Below are 11,751 nucleotides of genomic sequence, written 5' to 3'. Positions count from 1 at the left end.
AAAAACAAAAGTGAAAACACTATACTTTGATCCATATTCCATCTCTGTAGTTCTCTATCTGGATTTAAATGGCATTTTCCATCTCAAATCTATTGGAATTGCCCTGAATCACTGCATTGTTGAAAAGAGCCAAGTTCATCACACGATCTTATTACTATGTACAATGTTCTCTTAATTCTGCTCACTTCATTCAGCGTCATATAAGTCTTTCCAGGCTTTTCTGCAATCAGCCTGCTCATCATTTCTTACAGAGCAATAATATTCCATTAATTCATATAACAGTGAATTCACCTGATGGGCATCCACTCAATTTCTAGTTCCTTGCCACTACAAAAAGAACTGCTACAAACATTTTTCACACTGGTTCCTTTTCTCCTCTTTTATGATCTCTTTGGCAAACAGACCCCGCCTCGCTGTAACTTTCTAGACTCAGTGGCCTACTCGAAACACTGAGCACTACTGTGTGTGTGTCATCCCAGTATACTGACTTTGTGCCCCATTTCCTCTCTCACCACACAGAATAAAACTCCTAGCGCCCATTTCACAAGGTTATTGTGCTGTTCAGATGAAATCACGCATGTAAACTTTAATGAGATGATGTACAGTAAGCATTTTGTCATCATTTCATTGTTATATAAATATCAGTTACTATCATTTTTCTAAGCCACTAAGAAAAGAGTAGATCAGGGCTGAAGCAACTGGGCTGTATTTGTGGCTTGATCCTCAGCCTGCCAGTGACCCCGGCTACAGTTGCCTGCTGGCCAGCTGCCTCTTGGCCTACGGGAGGTCGAGTCAGGCTTTCTTACCAGAGGACACTCGTTATTGCCACCCCCATCCCCTCCATGCCAAAGGGGCCCCTCACTTTGTCTAAATTTTGCTGCTGCCAGACACAAGTCTTAGGTGGGGAAAACACACACACGTGTATGTACGGCTTAAGAGTTAAAAATAAAACCCGTCTGAGGAGCACAGAGGGGAGGGTCGCTCCTCGTAGGCAGAATTTTAAGCTCTGATCTCCCTCCCAGCTGCCAGGAACTCCTCCCTCCAGCTCACAGCCGACAAGCAGAGTGGAGGAGAGTCTGGGGGCAGACACTCTGCGGGTGGGGAGTCCTCCTGATCAGGGGCTAGGGATGGGGAGTCAGAGGGGAAAGGACAACGTCTGGGCAGCTAAGGAGTAAAGGGCAGAGGCAGGGCATGGGAGTGAGGCTCCATCGCTCCCGTTTTCATGAATCTGTTCAAGCGGGCGCAGTGGGCTACAAGTCAAGGGTCCAGGGGCAGGGACGCCTCTCTAACTCCATTATGGACTCCAGGGGTAGAATTGAGCTCGGTTTACAGAATTTCCTTCTAACCGCTTCATCTTCCGGAGAGTATCCATTCCCTCTGGTGAGAGAGCTCCGACGAATTTAACTCAACCCGGGGATGCAGGCTGCGCCTCTGTCCTTCGGCCTGCACCGGACGCGAGCTCGGGGGAGGAAAGGCGTTAACAGTTTGGGACCTCGTTCTTGGACCCTCTGAGCCTCCGAGACACCAAACTGGGTCTGCCCCAGTCTAGGGGAGGGGGCGGCCGGGAAGAGAGCGCAGAGAGCCAGCTGTCAGGCCAGGGGAAGCAAGGCGAGCAGATCCTTGGGCCTCCGGGGCCGTCTAGGGCGCAGCGGATAGAGTGCGCGCTCCCAAGCGCCCTATAAGCGTGGAAGGAAAGCGATGGCTTCTCAGGACTTGGCCGCCCAGCCTGTGCCCCCGGGAGCTTCCTCTGCGGCGGAGCTCGCCGGCAGAGGCGCGGCCGACTTGGCCGGGAGAGCAGGGCCAGACGCCCTGCAGAAGCCCCCCTACTCCTACGTCGCGCTGATCGCCATGGCCATCAAGGAGAGCCCGGAGCAGCGGCTCCCCCTGAGTGGGATTTACCGGTACATCGTGGCTCGCTTCCCCTACTACGAGCGCAACCAGAAGGGCTGGCAGAACAGCGTCCGCCACAACCTCAGCCTCAACGAGTGCTTCGTGAAGGTGCCCCGCGACGGCGGCCCCGGCGCCCCCGGAGAGCGCAAAGGCAACCTGTGGGCCCTGGACCCGGCCTTCCAGGACATGTTCGACCAGGGCGATTATCGCCGGCGCCGGCGCCGGCGTCCCCGCCCTCGCGTTCCGCAGCCCCCCGGGCCCCCGACGGGGCGCTCCCCTACGCCCTCTCCCCTCTCCTTCCCCGAGCTGCCCTGCTGCGTGCCCCAGCGTCCGCTCTACCTGCTGGGCGATCCCTGGGCGCTGGGCCAGCCGCAGCCAACCTACCTGCAGCCAGGCTGCGCCCCTGCCGTCGGGGGGACACCCGGGAGCTACAGTGCCTTCTCGCAGAGCCCCGAGCCCCGCCAGCCTCGGAATCCTGGGGAGGCTGCGAGCGGCTACAGAGCCCCGGCCCCTGCGGCAGCCGCCCCGCTCTCCATCCACTGGGGGGGAGCAGGAGCTGTCCAGCATCCGTGGAGCGTCGGTGGCTTTCCGCAAGCGGGACTTCTGACGGCAGGTGCTCCCCAGGAATTCCCACCCCAGCTCTCCTCCCCACCCTCAGTACAACTGGATTTCTGACGTCAGACACCCCCCAGGAATTCCCTCCTCGGGTCCCCTCTCCTCCCCTAAGCCGGATCTCTGACATCAGACACTACACTGGAATTTTCCCACCCCAACCCTGCCAAAAGAGGAAGATTTCTAGGATGGTTCCCTGAGCCATCTCATTCGGAGGCTTCTGGGATAGAGCTGAGACCTCTCCAGTGGCTTCTTACTGAGGTTTACTCCCCTCCCCCCCCTTCTTTCTGGAAACAAATTCTGCTCAGACCTTCAATCGAGTTTTTTTCCCTGTTTAAAAACAAAAACAAAAAGCGCACCAAGTGGGTTTCTGGTTTGAGTCTGTAGTTGATAAGTTGAGTGAAGGAGACTTTGCCCAGGAAACGGGGATTCCTACTTGGGTGGGACTGGTCGGCGGTGGTGGTGGGTGAGAATAATGAGAGAGGGAGGTGAAGCTGGCCCAAGGGAGCCGCCACCAGTGGTCGATGCTGTGGTTTGTGAGTTGAGTGGATTTTGGAGAATCTGCATGGAAGTTTGGGTTCAACAAGGATAATTACCTTTTTCGAAATCCCAAGAGCCCAAGTTGCAGCTGTTTGGGATTTGGAGTTGCTTCTCTTCCCTTTGAAGCAAGATGAGGACCTGTTTGTGAAGCCTAGAAATGGGGGGATTGCTTGCTCTGCCCAGACCCGGAGCCCACGCTGGCCAGCTTCCCACCCCCTCTGCTTTTTGGAACCAGCCTTCAGCCAGATGATTTAGGAGCCTCCATTCAGCCCCGAGGGATTGGAGGAGTCGTGGCAGAGCCAAAAGAGATGTTTTATGTGCTTGCTTGTTTGAGTTGTTTCTTTTTAAACCCCAATCCTCCCTAGGGAAAAACAGCCACTCTTTGGACATACTTGTTTAGACTCTTCTTGTTATTGTTCTCTCCTGCTCAGGCATAATACACTCAGGGCTCCTATTCTTACTCCCTTCTGGTCATGGGAGAGTGTGGGGGCGGGGAGGGGCAGAAAAAGTTTCCTTTCAGCAGAACTGAAGTTTTTCATTAACATTCCAACTTTCCTCTGGACTTTTCAATAAGTTTCATTGAGAAAATGAAGTCCCAGTTCTATTGTGCATAAAAGGTTCCACTTTAAAAAAAAAAATCTAAGTCAATAAATGTTATTTAGTTCAAGTTCAAGCCTGGTGGGGAAATGACTGGTCAATCAATCAAAGATATTTTAGAAAGGATTCTTGTTCCCATGTGGATCAAGCCAAAGAGATGCTTCATGTTTCCTTCTAACTTGGAGGAATCTAGATTCTCCTTTGGCTTGGGGAGAATAGGTGCTAGCCGGCATCTTCCCTAATAACAATGAGACCCAGAGGCATGAGAATAAATATTTACAGTGACAAAGCAGATGTCGATGTCTCTTCTTAAATGTCATTGCCCCTGAAAAAATCATATCAGTTTCTGGTGGTTAGTTATTTGACAACACCAAAGGCTTCAGTAGATGGGTCTGGGACACTTGCCTGGCTGCAGCTCCACAGGGATGGCTTCCCAGGATGATGATTGGTGTTTCCAAGGTCCCAAGGCAGGCTGGCTCCACGGAGGGCTGATGGGTGATGGTGGCCTGAACCGCCTGACATATGCTTCCTCTTCCTCTTCCCCAAGACCCATAGCTGATTCAGGTAGGTTGGCTCGCCTGCCCTGGAAGTGGCAGGGTGATGGGAGATGGCAGATCCTTCTTTTCTATAGGAATTGCCTCCCCTGATGGTTGTGAGAGATGGGTTAGCAGCAGGACTGGTACTCTGGGAGCTCCTACCTTTCCCAGGGCTTTTCTCTTTATTTTACAGGAAAGGAAACCTGTTCCCCCAGAGAGAAGAAATAACTTGCTCGAGATCACATCACCAATAAGTGGTAGAACTGATAGAACCTAGAAGGTTGGAAGGTCTCAGAACCCAGGATGTGAGTTGGGAGGTCCCTTAGAACATGGGATATCAAAGCTGAGAGGGAGCTTAGAATATAGTCCACTGCTTTTGCAAAAAAGAGATGGAAGTATATTTTTTCAGCTTTTTTTGGTTCCAGGCTTACTCATTATAACCCTGCAGCATTGTTTGTTTTCCTCCCCAATTCTCCTTTCTGTTTACATTGTTCTAGTCACTGCTTATATTGTATTTCTGGTTCTTCTTATTCCAGTTTGCATGTATTCATATGTTATCTCAAATTTCTCTGAATTCTTCATGTCCCTGTCCCTCCCCACATGTTCACATCTCTTACCTGTTCAGTAGTTGTTCAGAATATTTGAATGAAGATAGCATAATATAGTGGAAGGGAAGCTGGATTGGTGTGAGAGGATCTGGGTTCAAATCTCAGCTCTTCCAGTTCCTACCTAAATAATCTTGGTCAAATCACTTAGCCTCTGCTAAGTTTCAGTTTCCTCATTTATTAAAAAAAAAAAAAGGAGTCAACTAGCTTCTGAAGTCCCTATGAGTTCTCTATCTATGAGTCTAGGCTGATTTTTTTATTTAGTATTTTATTCTCTTCCATTTACATGTAAAAACTATGTTGAACATTCATTTCAAAATTTATGAGTCCCAAATTCTCTTCCCCTTTCCTCTCCCCCCTTCATTAAGAAGGCAAACAATTTTATATGGGTTACATAGGTGCAATCATGCAAAATATATCTCCATATTAGTCATGTTGTGAAAGAAAACAGTGACAAAAAGAAGAAAAAGAAAGAATGTAATAAAAGTATGCTTTGATCTGCATTCAGTTCCACCAGTTCTTTCTCTGGAAGTGGTAGCATTTTTCATCAAAAGTTCTTCAGAATTGTCTTGGAGCACTGTATTGCAGAGAGTAGTTGGTTGTTGTCCTTCATTCTTGAAGAAGACCAAAATGGCATCACTGTGTTAGAGCCAAGTTAGGGTGTCCAACTGTGGCCCATCAGACCAATATGCGCTTGGAGTGCTCTGTCATAGGACGGACACAAATGGTCCCTGGGAACATTGCGGGGCTTCTTTAATTTTGTGCATCTCACATTTCTTCTGAGCTGATTCAGTTCTGCTTTGCTCATAGAGCTCAGCCCCTTCTCTGATGAGGGCACGCCATGCTGGGCGGTCCTGTGCCAATGTCTCCCACGTCATACAATCATTTCCAAAGTTCTTAAGAGAGAGTATTCTTGTATTGCTTTTTCTAACCAGCACAGGTACACTTGCCCTGTGTGAGTTCGCCATAAAATAGTCTTTTTGCCGAGCATACATTTGGCACTCAATGTGGCCAATCCTATAGAGTCCCACTATAGTAGAGCTTGAGTGATTAATAATTTAGTTTGAGAAAAGACCTCAGTGTCTGGTACCTTCTCCTGCCAGGTGACCTTCAGAATCTTCCTAAGACAATTCAGATGGAAGCGGTTCCACTTCCTGGCACGGCACTGATACGCTGTCCAGGTTTCACAGGCGTACAACACAGTCAGTGCAACGTAGACAAATTATTAACCACAGATCATCATATGATATTGCTGTTACTGTGTACCTATTCTGGTTCTGCTCATGTCACTTTGCAGCAGTTCGTGTAAGTCTTTTGAGGTTTTTCTGAGAGCCTCCCGCTCATCATTTCTTACAGCCCAATAATATTCCGTTATAATCACATAACTTGTTCAGCCATTCGCCAATCAATGAGCATCCTCTCAGTTTGCAAATCTTTGACACCCCAAAAGAGCTGCTATCCACATTTTTGTCCACAGAGGTTCTTTTTTCCTTTCTCTTTGATGTCTTTGGAGGACAGATCTAGTAGTGGTATTACTGGGTCAAAGGATATGCCGTTTGGTAGCCCTTTGGGCATAGTTCCAAATTGCTCTCCAGAACGGCTGGATCAGTTCACAGCTCCACCAACCTAATGCCTTACTGTGCCATTTTTCCCACACCCCCGCCAACATCTGTCATTCTCCTTTTCTGCCCTATGAGCCGATCTGATAGGTGTGAGGTGGTACCTCCTAAGCCAAAACTTCTAAGGCATCTTCCAACTCTAAATTGATGGTTTTTTGAATGGCTGAATGAATGGAGAGATGAATGAATTCTACTTCAGAGAATTTTAAAATCCTGGCGGCTCCCCCACCTCACTTGAATGACGCCTTTGCTATTTGACTCTCGTTCTGTTTTTGGCTTCTAATTAAAGAAAATCAGGGAATAAAAAAAGACTTTCATGATCTCAGGTGAATTCCTCTAACTTTTAATTTAGGTGTATTTAATTGTAGGGAGACAATATCTGTTGTGTGTGCAATAACAGCCCATCACACATCACCCTGTTATTTTTGATTTTTCTCTTTTTTTGAGGGAATCAATACGATGATCTTACTTGCAGAAAAGAAATTGGTTGGATAGTGCCTGAGGGCAGCTTTGGTCTGGATTTTCTTTAGAATTTCAGGTGGATTTATTTCTCTTCTCAAGCCTTCCTTCATTCTAACAGCGGCTTCTCTGATAAAGAACAAGGGATTCAAAAGTTATGAGAGACTCCAAGGCTGTGTAGTGGGGAACTTAACCTTCCTACTTCACAGAGGAGGAACCCCCAGCCCCACAGAGGGACAGTGACTGCTCCCATGTCCCACAGCTATTAAGTAGCAGAGAGAGGATTCCAGCCCAGGGCCTCAGACTCCAGATCCAGGGCTGATTACATTAAACACCACTATTTCAACCTCCAGTGTGTCCCACAGCCAGGAACTTCTCTGAGAGTCCCAAAGGGCAAATCCTGGAGGATTCCGGAGGATCTTGGGACACAGGGTGTCAGAACTGAGAGGGGCTTAGAACAGAGAATGTCAGAACTGAGAGGGATCCAAGGGATCCGAGGGATCATCTAATTCAGTCTCTTTACTATACATGTTTTGGTTGAAACATTTTCATTCTTCTGTGTGTCTGTCTGTCTGTCTGTCTGTCCATCTGTCCCATCCTGTCTGTGTGTATATCTGTCTATCTATCTGTCCCATCCTGTCTGTGTGTATATCTGTCTATCTATCTGTCCCATCCTGTCTATGTATATGTATGACTGTCCAAAGACATTATTGAAAAAAAATGTGACAAATGCAATTCTTCCCTTCAGAAAGTGAATAGTAAAGGTAATAACAAAAATAATAAAAATGACACTTACATAGTGTTTTAAGGTATTCAAAGATATTGAGGAATATATACAATACATTGCCTCATTAAGGTCCTATAGATAAACACTACAGGAATTATTTCCATCTTATAGATGAGGAAGCTGATCAGTGAGATTAATTACATACAATTCCTAAGCCTTAGAGGTGGGATTTGAACCCAGTTCTTTCATCTTCTAATTTCTGGCATTGGAAGGTTCGCTGGTTGGTCAGAGTACAATCTATATTTTATATCTAGGGACATGTGGAGAGATCTTTGGGTGACTATTATCAGAATAATAATGCTGAGGCCCACTGGGACTAGTTCAGGGGTCTAAAACATAGAATGACGGAGCAATCCAGCAAATGAGGAGTGGAGACTTGGTCTCCAATTGGTCACCAGATGTTGAATCACTTAAATGCAGCTTCAAATGCCCAGCTCCTTTGGAATTAACACTCAAGTTATTAGAATATTAGAATGGGAAAGGAGATCTTCAGATCTGAGGCAGTTTGCCTGAGATCATTGATTTAGAAGGGGAAGGGACCTCAAAAGTAATTTCTGACTAGATACACTAGAACACTATTGGTGGAATTGTTCATTGGTCTATCCTATTCTGGAAAACAGTTTGGACCTGTGCTCAAGAAGTCACTAAATCATGTACTTACTCAGTGATACTATTAGTATGTCTATGCCCCAAAAGAGACCAAATAAAAAGGAAAAGGACCTATGTATATAAAAATATTATTTATATAAATATTTTGTTACAACAAAAAATTATTAGCAAAGGGCATACCCATCACTTGGAGAATGGACAGTGAATAGAGCCCCAGCCCTGAAATCAGGAGAATCTGAGTTCAAATCTGACCTCAGATACTTAACACTTTCTAGCTGTGTGACTCTGGACAAGTCACTTAACTCCAATTGCCTCAGCAAAAAAAAAAAAAAATGCCAGGGAAGCTAGATGGCACAGTGAATAGAGCACCAGTCCTGAATTCAGGAGGACCTGAGTTCAAATCTCTCCTCAGACATTTAATACTTCCTAGCCTGGGGAAGTCACTCACCCCTAATTACTTTGCAAAATAATAATAAATTGTCTGGTTCTTTTAGAACCAGAAGGCAAAGTGAAAAGAGAAAAAGTCCACTGATCACCTCCTAAAAGAAACTATAAAACAAAAACTCTCAAAAACATTGTAGCCAAAAAAATACTGCAAGCAGCCAGAAAAGGAAAACCCAAGTATTTAAGAACCACACAAGGTCACACAATACAATATTCCAAAAAGCAAAGGATATTGGCTTACAGCTAAAAATAACTTAGCCAGAAAAGTTGAATACAATGCTACAGAAGGAAAAATAGGTCTTTAACGAAATAGAGGATTTCCAAGCATTCACAATGAAAAGAGTCAAGAAAAGCAAAAATAAAGGTGAGTGAGCAATCATAAGCAATCACTGTTTACCTTGTGATATGGTGAGAATATTGTTGTATTCCTTCAAAACTTTGTCATCAGCAGGGGTCACAGAAGTCCAATCAGGCAGAGGTGTGGGCAAAGTTCTCTTCTGTTTTCATGATCTTAAAAGAGCTGTAAAAATAAAAGAAAAGAAAAGAGATACAAAAGAGGTGAAATAGGGAGGGGGAATGGAGTAAAGAACAAGAGGAACATTATCTCCTATAATGGGGAGTACAAGTAGAAGTCTATACAAACAAGAAGGAGGAATAAGGAGAGCAAGAAACACTCAAATATTACATTGGAAAAGGAGGGAATAGCATACACACAAAATTTGGTACAGGAATACAGCAAAAGGAGGGAAAGGGGAAAAAGAAAAAAAGGTGGGGAAAGAGAGAGAATAGGTTAAAGGAAGGATTTGTTTTAAGCTAAACAAAGGGTTGTATTTTTCTACTTTCTTTTTCTTTGGATTTTTTTTTGGTCTGTTTTCTTCACAATGGGATTAATATGGAATGTTCAGGGAGGACCAGCTCCTCTGTTGTGAGGGCTTTGCTGAGACTTTTTCAGGGCTGCTCATCCACCTTTGGTGTCCTCCTGGCATTTAGCTCCTACCTGTGGCTCCAAAAATCTGTAGCATGCACAGAAGCCACATCCCAATGGGACCATCTCAGCAGATGAGCTAAAACTAACCTTTTGGTGAGATAGGGTGATGTCTGCCCCGAGCATCTGAAGACTTCCCCTGATGTAAAAACCAGATGAAATGAATGAAGCAGGTGCCGTGGAGCACTTAAAGCTTGGTCAGACATAAAAAATGCCATGGTCATCTACTGAATCCTGGGACATCACCAGTCATCCTGACCATTGCGTTGCTACTGGACTTCAATGACTCTGGAAGAGAGAGTGAGACTGACGATTTTGTGTAACTCTAATCCACTTAAATCTAATTCATATGGGAGTCAACATATCACTCCTTGATATCACTGCTCCTCTCTGAAAACAAAGAATAAACAGCAATATGAAAATATATTTTGTTTGCACAAGCATTACCTACATCAAATTGCTTGCCATTTCAAGGAGGGAAGAATGAAAGGAAATGAGAGAATTTAGAACTCACAATTTTAAAAAAATATTAATAATTATTTTTACATGTAATCAGAAGAAACAAATATTCAAAAATTTAAAAAATAAATCGATATGGGGTAGGGAAAGAAAACCAAATTACCAGACCCCCAAAAAGTAAATTTACAGTAACTGAAGATGAAATAAAAGACATGATTAGGAACTATTTGCCCAATTATATGCCAATAAAAATGTCAAGCTAAATGAAATAGATGAATATTTACAAAATATAAAATACCTAGATTAACAGGACAAGAATTGCATTACTTAAATAATTTAATCTCAGAAAAAGAAATGGCACAAGTCATAAATTATTTCTTTCTTATTGCTCCCATCTCAAAACAAAACAAAACCAAATCCAGGACCAGAGTTATAAGCACATTTTATCAAACATTTAACGAGCAATTAAGTTGCATTATTACATGAATGGTTTGAAAAGTAGAAAAATAATAAATTCCTTTTATGATCTATATGTTCTTGTATCTATATCCAAAAAGTCAAAAAAAGAAAAAGAAAATTGTATACCAATATTCCCAATGAATACTGATGCAAAAAATTTAAAATAAAATATTAATGAGAAGATCACAGCAACATATCACAAAGATTATATGTTCTGATGAGGCTGGATTTATGCCGGGATTATAGGGCTGGTTTAATATTAGGAAAACCACAAATGTAATTAGCCATGGTTGATTGTTGTTCTTCATTCTCAAAGAGAACCAAAATGATATCACTATGTTAGAGTCGAGTTACAGTATGTTGTCTGTGGTTGATCAGACCGATATGAGCTCAGAATGCTTTGTTACCAGTCAGATACACACAGTCCCTATGGACATTTGAGGTGGATTCTCTAACTTTGTGCATCTTGCATTTCTTCTGAGCTAATACAATTCTGCTTTGCTCATAGAACACTGCACCTTTTTTGATGAGGGCATGCCATGTTGGACAGTCTTATATCTGTGTCTCCCATGCCATATGATCAATTCTAAAGTTCTTAAGAGAGACCTTAAAAGCATTCTTGTATTCCTTTTCCTGACTATCACATGAACACTTGTCCTGTTTGAATTCTCCATAAAATAGTCTTTTTGGCAAGCTACCTTTGGTATTTGAACAACGTAGACAACCCAACATTGTTGTACTCTCTCCAGTAGAGTTGGAATGTTTAGCAGTTTAGTTCAAGAAAGGATCTCAGTGTCTGGTGTCTTATCCTGCTTAATGTGCTTAATAATAAGCACATCTATATTATTGTATCAACATATGCAGAATTTTTTAAAATAAAAAATGAAAAATAGAAAAAATGTGAAATATCTCACTAGAAAAACAGCTGGCCTGCAAGAAATAGATTAAGGAGAGATAATTTAAAAATTATTGGGCTATTTTAAAGTCATGATAAAAAAAATCTAGACATCATATTTCAAAATTATCGAGGAAATCTGCCCAGATATCATAGGTCCAGAAGGTAAAATAAAGGAAAAAATCTACCAACCACCTCCTGAAAGAGATTCCCCAAATGAAAACTCCCCTTAATATTATAGCCAAATTCCAGAGC

The 11,751-nt window shown here is 43.8% G+C and overlaps 1 protein-coding gene across 1 annotated transcript; it reads left to right on the top strand.

Moving 5' to 3' along the window:
• The first annotated feature begins 1,698 nt into the window (after window positions 1-1,698).
• Window positions 1,699-2,565, top strand: LOC127557534 (forkhead box protein L2-like). The gene has a single exon (XM_051990847.1). It carries the CDS (start codon window positions 1,699-1,701, stop codon window positions 2,563-2,565), a length of 867 nt encoding a protein of 288 aa, XP_051846807.1.
• The last annotated feature ends 9,186 nt before the right edge of the window (window positions 2,566-11,751 follow it).

This window comes from Antechinus flavipes, chromosome 3 (genome assembly GCF_016432865.1).
Source record: "Antechinus flavipes isolate AdamAnt ecotype Samford, QLD, Australia chromosome 3, AdamAnt_v2, whole genome shotgun sequence".
Lineage (NCBI taxonomy): Eukaryota > Metazoa > Chordata > Mammalia > Dasyuromorphia > Dasyuridae > Antechinus > Antechinus flavipes.
This window is presented reverse-complemented; position numbering and strand designations above follow the sequence as displayed.

What these genes read in the sequence shown, in the direction of transcription:
- LOC127557534 (XM_051990847.1), top strand. Translation starts at nt 1,699, where the DNA reads ATGGCTTCTCAGGACTTGGCCGCCCAGCCTGTGCCCCCGGGAGCTTCC.